The sequence below is a fragment of the Microcaecilia unicolor genome, chromosome 10 (assembly GCF_901765095.1).
Source record: "Microcaecilia unicolor chromosome 10, aMicUni1.1, whole genome shotgun sequence".
Taxonomy (NCBI): Eukaryota; Metazoa; Chordata; class Amphibia; order Gymnophiona; family Siphonopidae; genus Microcaecilia; species Microcaecilia unicolor.
This window is the reverse complement of record NC_044040.1, coordinates 157,640,774-157,661,283: the sequence shown is the minus strand read 5'-3', so window position 1 is coordinate 157,661,283 and position 20,510 is coordinate 157,640,774. Positions and strand designations below refer to the sequence as shown.

The 20,510-nt window shown below is 46.4% G+C and overlaps 1 protein-coding gene across 1 annotated transcript in view; it reads right to left on the bottom strand.

Moving 5' to 3' along the window:
- Positions 1-20,510, bottom strand: part of MRPS22 (mitochondrial ribosomal protein S22) — a 42,457-nt gene that overhangs the window by 12,070 nt on the left and 9,877 nt on the right. The window contains exons 4-5 of the mRNA XM_030216865.1: positions 15,937-16,080; positions 3,798-3,881 (exon numbers count right to left, since the gene is read on the bottom strand). Of these exons, the coding sequence (XP_030072725.1) occupies positions 3,798-3,881; positions 15,937-16,080 (228 nt within the window). The remainder of the gene's footprint in view (positions 1-3,797; positions 3,882-15,936; positions 16,081-20,510) is intronic.

The following is a 20,510-nucleotide window of genomic DNA, read 5'->3' as shown; positions in this document are numbered from 1 at the left end:
CCACAGGCATAGCTTCATGGCCTCCTTGGCTAGAGGGACGCTCCTGGTACCTCCCCGGTGATTGACATAGGCCACAGCCGAGGCATTGTCCGACAGGACCCGTACTGGCTTCAGCGCCAGGCCCGGGAGAAACTCCAAAGGCGCCAACCGAATGGCTCTGAGTTCCGGGAGGTTGATAGACCACTCTGCCTCTGCAGGGGACCAAAGCCCCTGCGCTGTCCTTCCCAAGCAGTGGGCTCCCCAGTCCCACAAAGAGGCGTCCGCCGTGACGAAAACCCACTCCGGGGTCACAAGAGGCATTCCTGCGGACGGCTTGTCTGACCTCAGCCACCAGCTCAGCACCTTGCGCACCGCTGGATCCAAGGGAAGGCGCACAGCATAATCCTCCGAAGCTAGAGTCCATCACTGCAGCAGAGAGAGAGCTGTATAGGTCTCATATGGGCCCTGACCCAGGGCACTACTTCCATCGTGGCCGTCATAGAGCCCAACAGCTGCCCATAGTCCCGAGCCCAAACAGAAGAGGCTGCTAGGAACTTGTCCACCTGAGCCTGAAGCTTGACAATCCGATTGTCTGGCAGGAATACTCTGCCCACTTGGGGGTTGAATTGAACTCCCAGATACTCCAGGGACTGAGTCGGGCGCAGCTGGCTTTTCTCCCAGTTGATGATCCACCTCAGGGAGCTCAAAAGAGCAATCACCCGGTCTGAAGCCCTGCCGCACTCTGTATAAGAGGGGGCTCGGATCAACCAGTTGTCCAGATAAGGATGGACTTGTACTCCTTTCTTGCGTAGGAAGGCCGCGATGACCACCATAACTTGGAGAAGGTCCGTGAAGCAGTAGCCAACCCGAAAGGGAGGGCTCTGAACTGGGAGAGTCCTCAGAACTGCAAAACGCGGAAAGCGTTGATGAGGAGGCCAGATGGGAATATGCAAGTAAGCTTCCTTGATGTCCAAGGATGCCAGGAAGTCCCCTGCCTGCACTGCCGCTATAACAGAGCGGAGAGTCTCCATCCGGAAGTGCCGAACTTCCAAGGCCCGATGGACCCCTTTGAGGTCGAGGATAGGCCGGACAAAACCTCCTTTCTTAGGTACCACAAAGTAAATGGAGTAACGTCCCTTGCCAGGGTGATCTTCTGGCACCGGAACGACCGCACCCAGGTGGATCAGATTGTCCAAAGTCTGCTGCACTGCCACAGCTTGACCGGAGACTTGCAGGGAGAGTGCACAAACCCGATTCTTAAGGGTCGGCAGAACTCTAGCTTGTAGCCGTCTCTGATGACTTCCAGCACTCAAGCGTCTGAAGTTACCCTGGTCCACTCGCCCAGAAACGAGGATAGGCGTCCTCCAATCTGCTCTGGGCCATGGACCAGCGCCCCGTCATTGGGTACGAGACCCTGGGGGAGGACCGGAGGAGGCACCTCCGGGACGGCGGTCTCTGCGAAAGGAATGCTGCTTGGGGGAGAAATTCCTTTTGATGGAAGAGGGGGCAGAGGAGCTCAACTTGCCCGGGCAATACCGACGGGCTTCCTGAAATCGTCCTTTGGAGGAACCGGGGCGGGCATCACTGGCCTGAGCCCTGAGCTCCGGTAACCTCTTGCCCTTATGCGTGCCGAGATCGGTCACAATCTTGTCCAGCTCGACCCCAAAGAGCAGCTTGCCTTTAAAAGGCAACTTAGCCAGGCGAGACTTAAGAGGCGTGGTCAGCAGACCAATGCTTCAGCCAAAGCCACCGCCGTGCAGAGACTGTCTGAGCCATACCTTTAGCCAAAGCTCTCAAGACATCATACAGCCAGCCTGCCAAGTAGGCCAAGCCCGATTCCAGGGCTGGCCAATCAGCCCTCAAGGAAGGATCCGAGGGGGAAGCCCGCTGCACAAGCGTCAGGCACGCCCTCGCCACATAGGAGCCACAAATTGAGGCCTGTAAACTTAAAGCAGCCGCCTCGAAGGACGACTTTAAAGCCACCTCCAAACTCCTGTCTTGGGCGTCCTTTCGGGCCGTGCCACCTTCCACCGGCAACGCCGTTTTCTTAGTCACCGCAGTGATTAAAGAATCCACGGTAGGCCAAAGAAAGGCCTCCCGTTCACCTTCAGGCAGAGGATAGAGGCGGGACATAGCCCTAGCCACTTTAAGGCTCGCTTCTGGGAAATCCCATTGAGCCGAAATCAAGGTGTGCATTCATGCACGTGGAAGGTTCTAGGCGGGCGCTTAGTCCCCCGCATAATGGCAGAGCCAACAGAGGTTGAGGGAGAGACGTCCTCCGGAGAGGAACTCTTCAAAATGCTCATGGCCTGCACTAACAGGTTGGGCAAATCCTCTGAGCTAAAGATCCGTGCTGCAGAGGGGTCATCCGCTCCAACCGAGCGGTAATCCGTCTCCTCCAAGGAATCCCCAAAGGACCATTGGGAGAACTCAGATACGCTGCCCTCATCTACATCAAAGGAGACCGAGTCCTCTAGGGCCCGGAAGTCCACCCGAGGGCGTTTGCTTCCGGAGGCCTCAGCCCCTTGATCAGAGGGGGGACCCGGGGCAGCGTTTATCATAAGAAAAGCCTGATGCAACAGCAAAATGAACTCAGGGGAGAAACCCCCTAGACTGTGCACTTCTGCTGCCTGGGCCACGGCCCTAGACGCACCCTCAACCGGCGCTCGCAAGAGCGGGGGAGGAACATGCTGCGCATCCAAAATGGCGTCCGGTGCGAAACGAACGGCGCTTAACTTTGGCCGCTTTCTTGCCGTCGCCCGAATCAAGGGCGACCATAGCATTAACGTCTCCCAGCTCGAGGGCGGCCCAAGAAGAAGCCGTCCGAGCAGAGTGGCCGGCCAACATAGAGTAGGTGAGCAGCGGGGGATGGGCGCTTATGGCGGGAAAAACCGCTGCACCGGAGGAAGACCCGGGACACTGACCAGACTCCAAACTGATGCCCAACAAAGGCGATTCAGGCTTTGAAAACCCCCGCATCCCCGCTAGACGCACACACGCGGTCCGGGGAGCTAATCTTCGCGCCCTCGCCCTCAGACGCCATAAGCCACGTGGAGACCAAACGGGGAACCCCCTGCCCGCTATAAAAAGGTAAAATTACCTGCTTCTCGCTCCGACCTGTAACGAACTGGTGTCCCAGTGAGCAGCTGCAATAAACGCTGATATAAACGTTGAAATAAACGCCCTTAAAGGACGTTCAATTTTTTTTTTTTTTTTAACGGAGCCAGCGGGAGGGGGGAGAAAAGGAGGGACCTGGCACCACCAGGTTTGCACTTGCTCAAGAAGAGCCCTCAACCCCAGGTACTCAACAAAACCTAAGAATTAGGCTTGGAGACCTAGCCAGAGCTGCTGCTGTGTGTGACCACCACCTGCTGAGATAGAGAACATACTAAGGAGTTTCCGGCAGCACATGACCACATATAGGGAGGCAAAAGGATTGCTCTCTATCTCCACCTGCTGGTAGATGGACACAACCCACCAGTCTATGGATTGATCAGCATGATGATATGGAATAACCCTTTACCACAATGTGATCAGATATCCTGTGGTCCCAGCAAGAAAACACAATAAGTGCGTTGCCATTTTTATCAAATAAAATCTACAGAGCTACTGGAGAACTACTGCAAACTGAAAAGCTTTTCTGTACATATCATGTTTTCCATATTTGCAAATATATCATTTAGCTTAGCAAAATGTTTTCCTACAAAATCTAAGTAATCAGTAGCTTGACAGAACAAACACATATACTAACAAACACATACATATATATTTTTTTTGTGGAGCGTATAAATGAAATACAATAAAAAAAAAATACTTACTCTGATATATTCAGCAGAATCTGGCTCAAACTGTATAATACATAGATTAAGGACATCTTCATGACGATCCTGCTGAAATACAATCTAAAACAATACAATAAATTGCAATTAAGAACCCAGCACTGGAACACAAGTAAAACCAATTCTGGTACAGGATGCAAAAGTCAAGTGCACACAGTTGGGAACCTGGTTCCTTTATTTAAATCACTTACATTTAAGATCCTGAGCAATTTGCAAGTTACCTATCTAAACCCATACGACTATATTTACTACAGTACAATATCACATTAATATGCATTATTAGGAAATAGATCCCACTGCACAAAATAGGTCCTGTGGTAAATAAGGCATATTAATGTATGTTAGTGCACTGTAATTCCTTTTAGTAAAATGTAGTCCTCTGGGTTATAAGCTCCTGTCTGCAAATAAACTTCCAAAAAAAAAAAAAACAAATGGCACAAAAGTGGGTAAGTGAAGACAATTTCAAAACAAAACTTCAAAAGTAATATTAATTAAACTGAAATTTTAAAGAGATAAGTGATAGATCAAAGTGAAGCCACAAAAGTTCTGAACTCAGTAGCAAGGATCCAATATAATCAAATACTTAATAAACATTCATGCATCTATAATCAGAAATATCCAGAGCACTCATGAAACTTCACAAAACATCTCTCAAAAAAATTCAGCATTATCAACAACCTTCTATCTGCTGTAAATATGAACTCTGTAGTTTTGCAGAGAACTGCTTGATACAAACTTTGATTCAAGCAAAACCGTCTGCCAGATCTAAAATACCCACTCAAAATGGGTCATTATCCCTAATGGGGTTGCAAAATTCACAACTAGTTTTTAAACTGAGGTGAGTGTAGGTAGCCCCAAAGATTTCCAGATAAGAGTACAATATGTTAAGGGTTCTGTCATATAAGACAACCAAACAAACGAGAACATCTTTATATCACTGCAACATGACCAATAGATATTACTTTCCTCTGAAATGAATTTGGCCTTCCAAACAGGACTAATAAAAACATAGTGAATTTGCAGGAAAGGAGAGACTAACCTAAATATAAGACTTCCCAGTAGCTGTGCCTGAGAATTCATAGCTGAGAATCAGGATTAAATCCCAGAGTGTGAGAGACCAAGAGTAAAGAAACGAGCAGAGTAATTAACTGCTCAGCATGAAGAGTGGATGACACAGTATAGTGCATCCTTTTTTTTTTTTTTTAAGAAGTGCAGCTAACACATCTGTAAGGTAGTATTAACCTTCTAGGAGAGACGATTTAGAAGCTACAGAGAAGATAGGCGATCAATAGCGGTTGTCTGGACATGTGAAAAAAAAATAAATATATATATATATATTTTTAAATATATACACACTTTCTTTTCTCTGCAGCATCCCACCCATGCTGAACAGGAAGTTGCTGCACAGAAAAGGCTTCCGGGCAAGCCGAAGGCAACATGCTTACATAACTAACACTGCTGGCAGCCCAGACAACCTGCAGTGCCAGAAGAGAGGGAGGACAGTGATCCCGGACTGGGGGGGGGGGGGGGGGGGGGGGGGGGGAGAGGGGTGAGAGCGATTCTGGACCTCGTTGGGGGGGTGGGAAGAGGAGGGATCGTAATCCCACATGGGGTGAGGGGGAGGAAGATGAGGAGGGAGGGAGATGACACTGGACCTTGAGGGGTGAAGGAGGGAGAAGGAGACCTGACACTGGACCTTGTGGGGGGGGGGGGTGACGGGGAGGAGGGAGGGAGAGTAACACTGGACTTCATGAGGGAGGGGATGGAAGGAGTGAGGGGAGGGGGTGGAAGGAGTGAGGGAGAGTGACATTGAACCTCATGACTGGGGGGGGGGGGGGGGAAAGAGACAGTGACACTGGACCGCACCACTACTACTACTTAACATTTCTAAAGCGCTACTAGGGTTACGCAGCGCTGTACAATTTAACATAGAAGGACAGTCCCTGCTCAAGCAGCTTACAATATAAAGGACAAATGTACAGTCAGTCAAATAGGGGCAGTCAAATTGGGCAGTCTAGATTTCCTGAATAGAGGTACAAAGGTTAGGTGCCGAAGGCGACATTGAAGAGGTGGGCTTTGAGCAAGGATTTGAAGATGGGCAGGGAGGGGGCTTGGCGTAAGGGCTCAGGAAGTTTATTCCAAGCATAGGGTGAAGTGAGGCGAGGCAGAAAGGGCGGAGCCTGGAGTTGGCGGTGGTGAAGGGTACTGAGAGGAGGGATTTGTCTTGTGAGCGGAGGTTTCGGGTGAGAAAGTAAGGGGAGATGAGGGTAGAGAGGTAATGAGGAGCTGCAGATCGAGTGCATTTGTAGGTTAGAAGGAAGAGCCTGAACTGTATGCAGTACCTGATCGGAAGCCAGTGAAGTGACTTGAGAGGGGTGATATGAGCGTATCGGTCCAGGCGGAATATAAGACGTGCAGCAGAGTTCTGAACGGATTGAAGGGGGGACAGATGGTTAAGTGGGAGGCCAATGAGGAGTAGGTTACAGTAGTCAAGGCGAGAGGTAATGAGAGAGTGGATGAGAGTTCAGGTGGTGTGCTCAGAAAGGAAAGGGCAAATTTTGCTGATGTTAAAGAGAAAGAAGCGACAGGTCTTGGCTATCTGCTGGATATGCGCAGAGGAGAGGGAGGAGTCAAAGATGACTCTGAGGTTGCGGGCAGATGAGACGGGAGGATGAGGGTGTTATCGACCGAGATAGAGAGTGAAGGAAGAGGAGAAGTGGGTTTTGGTGGAAAGACGATAAGCTCGGTCTTGGCCATGTTCAGTTTCAGGTGGCAGTTGGACATCCAGGCTGCAATGTCGGATAAGCAGGCCAATACTTTGGCCTGGGTTTCGGCAGTGATGTCTGGTGTGGAGAGATAAAGCTGGGTGTCGTCAGCATAAAGATGATATCAGCAAGCCCAGGGAAGAGATGTAGATTGAAAAAAGAAGGGGTCCAAGGACAGATCCCTGGGGAACTCCAACAGAGAGCGGGATGGGGGTGGAGGAAGATCCATGAGAATGTACTCTGAAGGTACGGTGGGAGAGATAAGAGGAGAACCAGGAGAGGACAGAGCCCTGGAACCCAAATGAGGACAGTGTGGCAAGAAGTAAATCATGATTGACAGTGTCAAAAGCGGCGGATAGGTCGAGGAGGATGAGGATGGAGTAGTGACCTTTGGATTTGGCAAGGAAAATGTCATTATAGACTTTAGTGAGTGCCGTTTTTGTCGAGTGTAGAGGGCGAAAACCGGATTGAAGCAGATCGAGGATGGCATGAGAGGAGAGAAAATCAAGGCAGCGGCTGTGAACGGCGCGTTCGAGTATCTTGGAGGAAGGGTAGGAGAGAAATGGGGCGGTAGTTGGAGGGACAGGTAGGGTCTAGTGATGGTTTTTTGAGGAGTGGTGTGACTACGGCGTGCTTGAAGGTGTCAGAGACAGTTGCAGTGGAGAAAGAGAGAGATTGAGGCTATGACAGATGGGGGAGGGGGGGTAACAGTAGAAGAGATGGTGTTAAGTAAGTTGGTGGGGATGGGATCAGAGGAACAAGTTGTGCATTTCGAGGAGGAAAGAAGGTGGGCGGTTTCCTCTTCGGTGATATCAGGAAAAGAGGAGCAGGAGGCATGGGTTGGTTGGTTGAGGGAGTGGGTTGAAGGGTGAAGAGGAGGAGGTGGCTTGCTAGTGAACTCAAGATCGATCTTCTGCACCTTGTCGCGGAAGTAGTCAGCCAGTGATTGAGGAGAGAGTGAAGGGGGGGGGGGGTGTGGGAGCAGAGGGCACTTTGAGGAGGGAGTTAAGGGTGGCACTAGGGAGAAGAGGAGAGGGAGGGTGACACTGGACCGCAATCGGGGAGGGGGTAGGAGGGAGGGCAACACTGGACTGCATGGGAGGGAGAGAGGGAGGGTAACATAAGGGAGAAGAAGAGAGGGATGCTGACACTAGACCGCACCAGGGGGAGAAGAAAGTGAAACACTGGACCACGCCTCCCACTCTTGGTCATTATTTCAGTTGGATGAGTTCTCATTAGACCATGAGTTGGAGCACCTCTTCTCCATTGCTTGCATCTCCAATTTGGACCATTATTGTGCTACATAGTGGTTGTGACCCCTAAGGCAGGCGGGTCCATCCGCCAAAACACAGTCCCGTGTTGTACAATCCTTACTGAAGACACATATCCTATTAATTGTTTTGCTGGAACAAATCTCTGTGGGTATCCAGCCCCACAGAGAATTATAGCTCCAAAGGCCTCCAAGGGCCTAAAATTCCTGTAAGGCATAGAAGGAGAAGCCCAAGAATTCAAAGAAATATTAGTTAGTAAAGCGATATACTCTTTTCCCATCTGAAACTGTCATCTCCCTTCCCCCTCCCCCCCCCCCCCCCCCCCCCCCCCCCCCCCCCCCCAAGTAGAGAGAGACCCAGTTACTGGAAGCAGCACTTAGAAAGACAGCCAGCTATTAGCAAGACTCCTAACCATGTAGGGAAGAGGGAAAGCCCCTGGGATAACATCTTCCAAGTGCACACAGAAAGTGGCAGGAAGAAAAAACAAAAGTGGCCAGTGTTAGAATGGCAATTTCGTGGGGTTGGACCCACTGAGGTGGAGATAAGGACTGCTGCGCTAACCTGGCGGTACAAAAATTGAGAAATTATGTCTTACCTGATAATTTTCTTTCCTTTAGACGCAGCAGATGAATCCAGAGACTAATAGGTTGTGTCCACCTACCAGCAGGTGGAGATAGAGAGCACTGAACTGAAGTGCTATATAGGATGTAATGCTCCTAGCCCAGTCAGTATTCGCATAAGAAAGCAGAAGGAAACTTCAACAAGGGAACAACATTAAAGAACATTTCTCCTCCCCCATGAAAATGGACCCAACATTTGACTGAAGAACTTCCCGAAGCAATCTGCAACCATCATGAAAAACCAACAACAACAGACCCCGAACCTAACGGCCAGATAGAAGAAACCAGAGCAAAGAAGGGCAGGCCACTGGATTCATCTGCTGCATCTAAAGGAAGAAAATTATCATGTAAGACATAATTTCTTGTTCCTTAGTAACAGCAGCAGATGAATCCAGAGACTAACGGAACATAGCAAAGCAGTCCTTAAGTAGGGTGGGAACCTGAAGATCCCTCAGCTAGAACTGTCACCCCAAAGGCAGCCTCAGAGCACATTGCAATGTCCACCTGATAATGTCACGAAAATGTATGAACAGACGACCAGGTCGCTGCCCTGCAAATGTCCTCCAAGGAGAGGAGTGGTGCCTCTGTCCAGAAAGTAGCCACCGCCCGAGTTGAATGAGCTCAAAAACAGTCCGGCACTGACTTACCCTCTTAGCAAATAGGCCGAGGCAACCGCCTCTTTCACCCAGCGAGCAATAGTCGCCTTTGAAGCCATCGTCCCCTTGCAGGGCCCCGAAAGGAGAACAAACAAGTGATCTGACCGACGGAACTCATTTGTTACTTCCAAATATCGAAACAGAATCCGAACATCTAGAAGATGTAGAGAACGGAACTCCCGAAGGTATGCTTCCTCCTGAAAAGCAGGTAAAAACAACAGTTGGTTCAGGCGGAAGGCTGAAACCACTTTCGGCAAGAAGAAGGGAACAGTGCACAAAGTCACACCTTTAGTCGAAAAGCAGAGAAAAGGCTCCCAACAGGACAATGCCTGAAGCTCAGAAAACCTGCGTGCCAATGCCACAGCGATTGGGAGACTGGCCTTCAGGGTGAGATCTTTTAAGGAAGCTCTCCGCAATGGTTCAAAGGGTACCTTTTGAAGAGCCTGCAGCACCAGATTAAGATTCCATTCCGAGCACAAGAGACAAACTGGAGGCCAATGGCGATTCACAGCCTTGAGGAAACGGACAACATCCGGATGGGATGCCAATGATGAATGAAGAAGACTGCCTCTATAATAGGCTAAGGCTGCGACTTGCACCTTCAGGGAATTGCACGCAAGACCCTTTGATAAGCCATCTTGAAGAAAAGCCACAATGTGCGGCAGCGACACCCGAAAGAGAGCAAACTGCCCGAGCCGCACACCAGGATTCAAAGATTTGCCAAATTCGGGCATAAGCGGCGGAAGTCGAACATTCCCTAGCTTGAAGAAGAGTAGCAATTACTTCCAAAGAATACCCTTTCTTTCTCAACTTGACCCGCTCAATAGCCAGGCCGTAAGACCAAAGTGGGAGGGATCCTCCATTGCAACTAGCCCTTGAACCAGAAGGTCGGGCAGAGGCAGTGGATGCCCTTCTGCCGATACTAACAGCCAAATCAAATCCACATACCATGGCTGACGCGGTCAATCTGGAACCACAAGAATCACCCGCCCCGGATGTCTCAGAATGCGGTGAAGAACCCTGCCTATCACTGGCCACGGAGGAAACACATGAAGGCCATGGTTGTATGAGTGCATCGATTCCCTCGGAACCAAACTCTTTCTACTGAAAAACTGGGGCACCTTCGCAATTCGCTGAGTCACCATGAGATCCATGATCGGCGTTCCCCACTTGTGAACAGTTGAAAGTTCGCCTCCGCCAGCTCCCACTCCCCCTGGTCCAAGGCATTCCTGCTCAGAAAATCTGCCTGGACATTTTGAACTCTCGCAATATGCGCTGCCAACAGTTGTTGCAAATGGGCTTCCGCCCACTGAATGAGCAGTCAAGCTTCGGCCACCAGCATCGCACTCTGTATGCCTCCCTGCTGGTTCATGTATGCTACAGGAGGAGTGGCCTAGTGGTTAGGGTGGTGGACTTTGGTCCTGGGGAACTGAGGAACTGAGTTCGATTCCCGGCACAGGCAGCTCCTTGTGACTCTGGGCAAGTCACTTAACCCTCCATTGCCCCATGTAAGCCGCACTGAGCCTGCCATGAGTGGGAAAGCGCGGGGTACAAATGTAACAATTTATTTTTTTTACAGTCACCATGTTGTCAGACAGCACCCAGACAAGCTTGCCCAGGACCAGGGAAAGGCCAGAGAAGCGAACTGGACTGCCTGTAGCCTCTGGATTCATCTGCTGATATCATTAAGGAAAGAAAATATTTTTGTAGCACCAGAAATGGAACACACTGGGGGGTGGGAACTACCACCGGGCTCCTGTGGTAGCCCAGCAGTAGTTGCGGATTGGCGAGCAGCAAGCCTGTTACCGTGCGTCAACCCTTTAGTAAAAGGGTCCTTAAGTCTCCACAATTAAAACAAACCTCATAAAATCCAAAATCAGTATTGTACCTCCTAATTGACTGATGTTGGTTGGCACCCACCATAACGCTAGACCCTGAAAAAAGAATGGAAAATGGAAGTAATAGTGAACCAAACAATGCATATAAATAGAAAATACCCTCAACAGTGGAGAAAATAAGCTTTTACTTTATAATGCAGATATCAAGCTTTTAATAAACTTGAAATCTGAAAATGGGGTGCAGTTAGTGTCATCTAGATGAGTGCTAACTGTATCATGTTATATGTAATGCGGTTAACACACAGGAAGAACAGTGCCTCCACGTTAACTGTATGAAAAGATGAGAATGTTCCCAACAGTTAACACAGAAGTTCAGCAATTACCATGTGGTAGCTGCAAATCCTTATAGCACTTTAATAAATAGGTCTCTAAGAGGACCACTGACTAATGTGAGCTAAGGTTTTGCGACTAAGTTAACTGCCAAAGCTAAGTCACATGAGGTGAAAAACCTCTGCAGTAACTGTCGTGGGGGGGGGGGGGGGGGGGAATATTCTGGCACTTTGAGGAAGACAATCCTGCACTAAATGCAAAGAAATGATTACTTCGATATCGGCACTAAATAAGATAACACTATTAAGAGACTGGATAGAAACGGAACAACTCGGACTACTGCTCATAACTGAAACATGGCTGCACCTTGAAGATGACCTTGCAATACTAGACCTATGCCCACCAGGATACAAAATAATACATATCAATAGAACCAAAAGGAGAGGAGGATGCATTGCAATAATATCCTCCTTCACAGCAGAACCTGTCGCACACATCCTCAACAATCGAAATCCTGGCATGCAAAATCACCGACAAAACACTGACCAACTATGCATCACATTATTCTACCGTCCTCCAGGCAGCCGGACAAATGCCCAAGCTGATTCCACAGACTTCATATCAAACATCTGCACCAATCACCCAAATGTCCTATTAATAGGTGACATAAACCTGCACCAAGAAAAACAAAATGACACAACCACCAGAATACTAATGAACTTCATAAACCAATGGAACTTCACAACAGCACAAGGAGTCTCCTTGCAAACAAAATGACACCTAGACATACTAACTCACAGATTCTCAACGAGTAACAACCACATATTAACAAACCACTCATGGGAAGAGGTACCTTGGTCAGACCACAGCAAGCTCACTTTCACACTACAATGGAAAGAAATCAGCAAGAAGAGAGAGCCAAGAACCCAACACACATTCACAGCCACAGGAAAAGCAGACAACCACACATTCTGGACAACAACAATAAATTAACTCAATAACATACCACCAGAGGATAAACACTTCATGAGAAAACTGGGAAGAAACAATTGCGGGTTATTTGACAAAGGCGGAATCTCGCTTTTTAAAACCAGCGAGTGTAAGAACGCCTGTATTCTACACTGTGCCAAAGATCCACAAAAATCATTCTAATCCTCTGGGGCGTCCCACAGTGTCGCTGAGCGGCACTATTTTAGAACCATTATCCAAATTTTTGGACCACTTTTTGCAACCATTTGTTAAAAAAAGCTAAATCATACATTCAGGATACCGCCCATTTTTTGAGACATCTGTCGGGGATTGTGGATGTGACACCAGAGGCATGGCTTGTTACTCTGGACATTGAATCGTTATATTCAAATATTCCCCAAGAAGCAGTTTAACTATCGTCGAACAAACATTAGTTACAAGACCAGAAGGTGAGAGAATTCCATCAACATTTTTTTATCTTTGGCAAAGCTGGTATTGAAGAAGAATTATTTCATGTTTGATTCTCAATTTTTCCTCCAAACAAAGGGTGTCACCATGAGCACAGCAGCTGCCCCTAGTGTGGCAAATTTATACGTCAGTGATTTTGAAGAACGTCATCTTTACAACACCGATTGGTTTACTAACATTTCCCATTGGTACCATGGTACATTTGGCAATCCACAGAGCATCATTTATCTCTATTTTTCAGTTGGATAAACAGTATAGATCCTTGTTTAAAATTTACTATGACTAAACATGTGACAAACATTTCTTTTCTTGATACCTGGATTTATAAAGTACATGGAGAATTACATACCACAGTTTACCATAAACCTACAGACCGTAGCACTTTGTTATCATTCACCAGTCATCATCCATATAGATTGAAATGGTCCCTGCCTGTTGGACGATTTTTACGATTACGCAGAATATGCACCACAGATGTTGCATTTAAACAACAGGCCATGGAGCTGTCAGCTAAACTTCAGGAACAAGGTTACTCTATAGCCTGTATTCATCAGGCGTACAAGAGAGCTTGGTACGCACAACAGTCCTTATTATTGTTAGACAGACCCAAAGAACAGATGGACAAATTGGTTTGTGTGTTGGGATTTTCCACCTTGGCTCCTCAAGTAGCCCAACTCTTGCATAAACACTGGCAAGTTCTTACATTTCATTCTATTTTTTCACAGTGCCCCTGTGTAGTGAAAAACCACTACGTTTGCGGGGACGCAATTTAAGAGATAATCTCGTGCATACCACTCTTGTTCATGACAATCAGTCTACCAAAGAAGGTTTACACCAACCCTGTGGTGAGTGTCAGTTTTGTCCTCAAACCACAGTCATGCAGGAATGGACTTATCCTGTAACACAGAAAACATATAAACTGAGTCACATCACTACGTGTCAATCTTCGTTTCTGGTGTATATAATTAAAAGTCCTTGCCATTTATATTATGTAGGGCGTACCATCAGGAGGATAAAAATTCGACTGACAGAGCATAAGAGTCGTCTTGCAACAAGAACTTTGTTGGCTCCACTTGTAGCTCATTGTTTCCAATTCCATCATAAGTTTACTGACCTACAGTGGTTCATTATACATCAAGTTTCTGAATCCTCTGCCGGCGGTGACTGGGTCTCAGTTTTACCCGTCGGGAACAGTGGTGGATTTATAAATTACAGACCATCAGTCCTAAAGGCTTGAATGAGAATATAGAGTGGAATACCATCATTTGAGACTGCAATTCCCCCGGGGATGCCAGTAATAGATATATTCATCAAATGTGTTGTGAAGTAGTGTCTGTGTTTATATATAAAGTTTTGCATACACAAAAAACGTTTCATTTTCTAGTGACGTCAATAGAGTGATTTCCGGTTCCTGCTTCAAAGATGGGCGCCTATATAAGCTACTGCAGTGAACATTAGGAGCGTCTAGCAGCTTGTTCCACAAGAGATGACAGCTTTAACCCGAGTTCCCGAGGAAAGAAGTTTGAAACCCATGGTGTCGGGCACTTCCAGGGGAAGGCAGTCGGATATTCATATTAGTTTCCCCTCTTTGACTCATTGCAGCATGGAGTCAGTGAGAACGCTGATATAAAGATAAGTTCAGTTTCTATGAATGACTATGCCATTTTAAAGTATTTGTGAATGATCATAGTTGGTGCAGGTGCAGCAAATGTATCACTAAAAGACACTAATACCACGTACACGGTGTTAAAAAGAAAAGTTTGGTATTGAGAAATTACCAGCTATTTGTCTAGGTAGCAGTTGTCCTGGATCTTTATCTGCTGTCATTTACTATGTTACAACAACAACAATGGAAAGGGAGAAGTCAAGTGTCCCCAACAGCAGGCCAGCACAGTCTCTCATAAATGTGAGCACCAGCATAATAACATTTACCTATGATTTACAGTAATATTCTTAAAAACGCACGGTGGTCATCCTTTAATACAACACCTGGTCTCAGGACAGGAGCACTGTGGTCAGAGGCTCTCATATGCTGTCATTAATATCTATAGTGAATGATCTATAGCAGGGGTTCTCAACCCAGTCCTCAGGACACACCTAGCCAATCAGGTTTTCAGGATACCCACCAATTAATATGCATGAAATAGGCTTGCATACAATCAAAATAGTGTATGCAAATTTATCCATGCATATTCATGGTGGGTACCCTGAAAACCTGATTGACTAGGAGTGTCCTGAGGACTGGGATGAGAACCCCTGATCTACTATGAATGTTAGTGTTTCCATCTAAAAACACTTCTAAAATGTATTTTTGGTTTTAACTGTTTTCTGAAAGCTTTATGGCTCTGATTTTCTTAGGTCTCACTACACAAAGTGCTCCAGACTCCAGAAGAAGCATTCTTCTGGCAATGAGAGAGATGCCTTCTATTGCACAAACAAACCTGTAATGCAAAGTGTAGAACTTTTACCCTTCTATATAACTGAATAGGCTACGTTGCCTCAGCTTAAAATACTAAAATACTAGTATTTTAAGTTATGTCCCCTATGCAAAACTTCTTTCTGCATCACTGAATTTTAGAGAGTGCAGAGGAGAGGCCCTGCTGATTTTTGTTTAAAACTTATGTTCTCCCGTTACAGCAACGTTCTTCACTGCAATGCCAAGGAGCCAGCGGTGGCCCCCATGTGGTTTCTTGAGTCTCTCCCCAGTAGGCAAATCTCTCCCCTCCCCTAGCTGTTTATCAGACTTGTTCCTAACACATCTCCATAACAGTTATTCTGTTTAATAAACCTGTACCACACAGTTCTTGAGGAGTTTAGGCAATGCGCTACCCAAAATCCTACTCTATTCTCACCAGTTTCAACTCACTGCAAGCTGGGTGGTGCTGAAAAAAAACAGAATAGCTGTTCAAAAGATGGAACTACAAACAAGACTAATGAGAACAAATAGGAAGAGATGAAAAACAGAAGGGAAAGCCAGCCTGAAGGAAATAGAGGTGAAGACAGGATGGTTGAGGTTGATATGAGTGTTTGCTGCTTTGGCCTATCATGGTTTTGGCTCTCACACTGAGGATTTTTTGATCACACAAAATAGCAAAGACCTCTGCACTGCAGGGACAGACTTGCATTAAGGAACTGAAGTTATCATGACATAAACATTGTTTAAGACAAGACAAACAAGAACATAGAATCAAACCTTCTTACTGGCAAGTTTTCAGTCCTGAATAAGAGGAGAGGTATAATTTTGCGCCCCTCACGTGGGAAGTAAACTTGTATCATCCTGTCCCGCTCTTCCCAGGAAGCTTTGCGCAATCTGCCATCGGGTTCCCTCACTACAATAAAACGTTCCTGAAACGGAAAATTATTAAAGTTTTAGGAACTATAGTTCAATACTGTTTTAAATGCCCCCCTTTTAGACCTCTTCTTGACTCCTCTGGGAGGCATCAGAAGGCGGAGTTCACACCTTATTCCCATGACCACAGCTTTCTGTCTAATAGGGTTTAAGGAGATCTTTGGCCAATTATGTTCCCACATATAAAGATCTATCTTAGTTAGTTCAAGGAGTGAGGATCTCTTGTGTATGGTTTTCTTTGTAGAATAAATGACAGATAAAGAATAAGTAGAAATAAAGACAAGGATAGTTTTCAGAAATAGGATTTTGTTTATTCTTACCAAAATAAAGTCTTCTATTCAATACATTCATCAGACAGGTTCTGGGTTCAATGGAACAGAGCTTCTGTTCTCCAAGACAAGTTGGGGAATGTTCCAACTATCTGGCAAAATCTTCTCTCTTTTATAGGCACAGGTCTTAATACAAGTTAATGGCAAGAGCTTTTTTTTTCTTAATATTTCACAACCTCTGAATCATTTTTTTCCCTTTTCCGGCAGATGTCCATCTGTACCTTCTTCTTTCCGGTTTTAGCTATTACAAGATTTCCGCTATTGTCAATAACATGTTTTTTTCTTATTACAAAAATATCTGCACCTGTTTCCGCTTTTGTCAACATCTTATTTTTCTCTTCTTGATAAAAATATCCTATTATTGACATCTCAGTTTCATATCTACTTTCATATGCTCTTATGATCTGAGTACCACAAACTTCATTTTAAAAACCAGATTTTATCCATTTTAGTCCATTATTCAATCATCATATGTGCTATATTCAATTTGTAAGGTGTACCAAGTTTTATTAAGACTCATCATATAGTCCTGCTTTTGCAGGTTCTCAACTGTAATGCCATTAGTGGGTTATCAGGCCTAGTCAAGGCTTCTCAGCTGACCAAAGTCCTGTAACTTGGCCCACCACCATTCCAGTGGATAGGCCTTAAGCTACAACACATATTAACAATACCTCTGCAGTGTATGCTGTAAGCATGTGCTGTACATAACACACAAAGTGTAGCACCGGTGTCAATTCACTCTATTTCACATCTATCATTTTTGACTAAGGAATACTTCCTTCATAAGGTTCTGTACAAAGGACATCTAGCGCTCTGCTATAAACTGCATTCCTTGCCAGCTTCAGTTTTTGTTGGAGGGGTGTGTCTGGGGGGGGGGGGGGAGCGGAGAGTAGACGTTCCTTTTCTAATCAGTTAGAGTATCCACATTACAATGCACTAACTGGTTAGCACAGGAGTACACAGCTGGGCAACAGAAGAACAGTAACTCTTGAAGTCACACAGACAAAACAGTCACAACAAGGGTAATAAAAGAGAGGGCAGCAGACGATGTACAAACTAACACCTTTATTAAACATCCAGGACTTGACACGAGTCATGTTTCGGACTACAAGGGTCTTCCTCAGGAGTCTTTGGTGGATGTACGTTGATGTAAAGCTAAGCCCAATGTGATGCAAGTAATGTTCTAAATCTTGCTGTTTTCTTTCAATTAGCCTTGTAGAGCGCTTGAATTCTCTGGAGTACAAACTTAGAAAAAGAAGTACCACACGAGCCCTTACTGCCTTCAAAATAGGTGTTGGTAAGTGCTCATGTGCTAATTTTTTTTAAATGGCCATTAGCTAATGGCAACATTAGCACACGGTCGTTAATTCAACAAATGGAAAATTGACCATTTTACTGCTACAGTAAATATGGCCTTAGCATATGGAAAAACCCACGTAAGGGTGTGCTAAGGCCACATTTCATACTTAAATCTTTTTTTATTAAACTGCGCAAACATATATAAGAAAGAATAATAATACAACTCCAGAAAAGCAGCCTGGCTGCACCTACAAAAACAGAACTCAAACAGCAAATAGAATGGGTGAACGTACTTAAACATTTTCAACAAAATACCCCCTCCAACCTCCCTCCCAGGCGCACACCAGTACCAAAAGCCACCCTGTGGCTGTGTCACAGGAAGAGGGGTCCAGGATTAAAAGTTCAAGATCCTACTCCGAGTGGTGGGAGTTAACATGGCCCAAAAGGGTTCCCAAATGGCCTGGAACTGGCATCCCACTGGCGAGTCCAGAATTTGTATGCGTCAGTGCTCCATAGTAAAGACATGCATGGATCATGGCCGCCTGCCATGATTGGACAGTCAGTATTTCCCTAGAGAGCCATGCAACAAGAACTATCTTCAATACCATCAGAGCAGTCCAGCTGAGAAATTTCACTGCACCCCAAAGATGGGAGGCCAGCGATGGAACCACCCCCAATATAAAATAGGGTTGAAAAGGCATAGATAAATAATCGCCAGATCCTGGATGCAAAGGATAGGACGTGCCATCAAAAGGATTGAGTCTGAGGACAGAACCAAAGCACATGACCCAACGAAGCATCCAGGTTTCCACACCTGGGGCAAGCAGAGGTGGGACAAAGCTTCATGTCAAAAGCCCAGCGGGAAGGATAAGAGTCGCATGTTCATTTTGCACTGCAGCTCCCGGTGGGGAATATGCTCCATCAGACTCCGAACGCGGGTGAGGCCAGAAAGAATGCTACCATCCGGAGACTCAACACCCAAGTCAGCTGCCCATGCACATTCCAATTAGGCCAGGCGTGAGCACATCGCCTCATCCTTGAGGTGGTGATGATGAAAAGCTAAAGGTACCTTGTGCTAGGACTCCAGGGTCAGTGCCTCGTCCAACTTCTCATGAATTGCTGCTGTGAGATGGGAGTGGTTCAGAGTGGCCATGATAGTGCTGAAGCTACAGGTACGAGAACACAGCCTGGTGTGGCAGAGGATATACAGTTTGCAGAGAATCGAAGGGCTCGAGGGTATGTGATGCAATAGATGAATGCCCTTAGATACCCAAATGGCAAAAAAGTTTAGAGTAGGTGCCTGGTGGGAAAGCAGGATTGTGGCAAAGTGGCATCAAGGGGGTTGTAGTGGGCTCAACACCATGAAAGTGGAAGAGCCAGCGCCAGACAGCCCACAAGTGCAGATAGTAAACAGAAACTTGTGGAACCAAGGGTACAGCAGACAGTAACTGGGATGAATGGGACCTAAGATCTGCAATTCCAAAGCTGTACAAGTAAAATACTCTGTGTTCTTGAACCAGTCATTATTAATATGTCTCATTCCACAACTAATAGTCAGAAAGTGTAGGCATAAGAAACCCAGGCCACCCTCTCCTGCGGCAACACGGCCGTCCAAAGGGAAAGCTGGGGACCTAGCCCCACCACAAAAATGTCTGGATCAGTGAATTCACCTGTCTTTCTTCTTTGACTCGAAAGTATAAAGGCAACATTTGAAATATGTGTAACCAGTGGGGAACAAGGAACATATTAAACAGACTTATCTTCCCGAATAAAGAAAGAGGATAGTCCCACCAGCTATGTAATTTGGACCTGGCATCCTCCAGCAGCAGGCCCACATTGAGGGAATGTAATCAGGACAGGTCAGCAGGGAGATGCACCCCCAAGTACTTGAGGTCCCCCATTGCCCAGAATAAAGGGAAGGACCCCATCCATGATGACTGAACTGACTGGAGGACCAGTAGCCCAAAAGATTTGTCCAAATTTAGCTGGAAGCCAGAAAGAAAGCCAAATTCCTCCATCAGCTCAATCACCACTGCAAGAGAGCATTGTGGATCAGTTACAATTAAGAGTAGGTCATCTGTGAACGCTAAGGTCTTCAAGGTAACAGATCCCACCTCCAGGCCACGGACCTTCACAGCTCCCCTCAAGGTACAAAGGGAGGGCTCTAGGGGAAGAACAGAGAGAAGAGGGGGCAGCCCTGTCTTGTACCTCTAGTAATAGAGTGTCCGTGGGATTGAATACCATTTATTAGGGATGCTAAGGAGTTTGAATAAAGCGCTTGTACCACACGATGAAACCACCCAGAGATTTCCACAGGATCCAGTTTCCTAAAAAAAAAAAAAGGACCAAGCTACACAGTCAAAAGCTTTAGAGGTATCAAGACTAATGCCCCTGCACCATACTAGTGCAGGGGCATTAGTATGACAGCAATGCGCCAGCAACACCTTGTGGACATTATGAACAGATTGGTCCCCTCCCCAATCACCAAGGGCAAGTAAGCAGAAAGACGGTGTGCCAGCAATTTCACAAAAATGTTTAAAAGGGAGATAGGCTGGTAGGAGCTAGGATCGCCACATATTTTCTAGGCTTCAAGAGGACAGAGATCAGAGCTACATTAGCGTAATGGGGCATTGCCCCCTCCTCAATTACTGCCTGAAAATATTCTAGAAGGGGGCACTATCAGATCAACACCCAGCATTTTGTAAAACTCGTTGGATCTACCCCCAGGCCCGTCCCATTTTTTGCTAAGGCTACATTTTACCACAGCATAGTAGAAGAACCACTAAGTTTGTACCTTC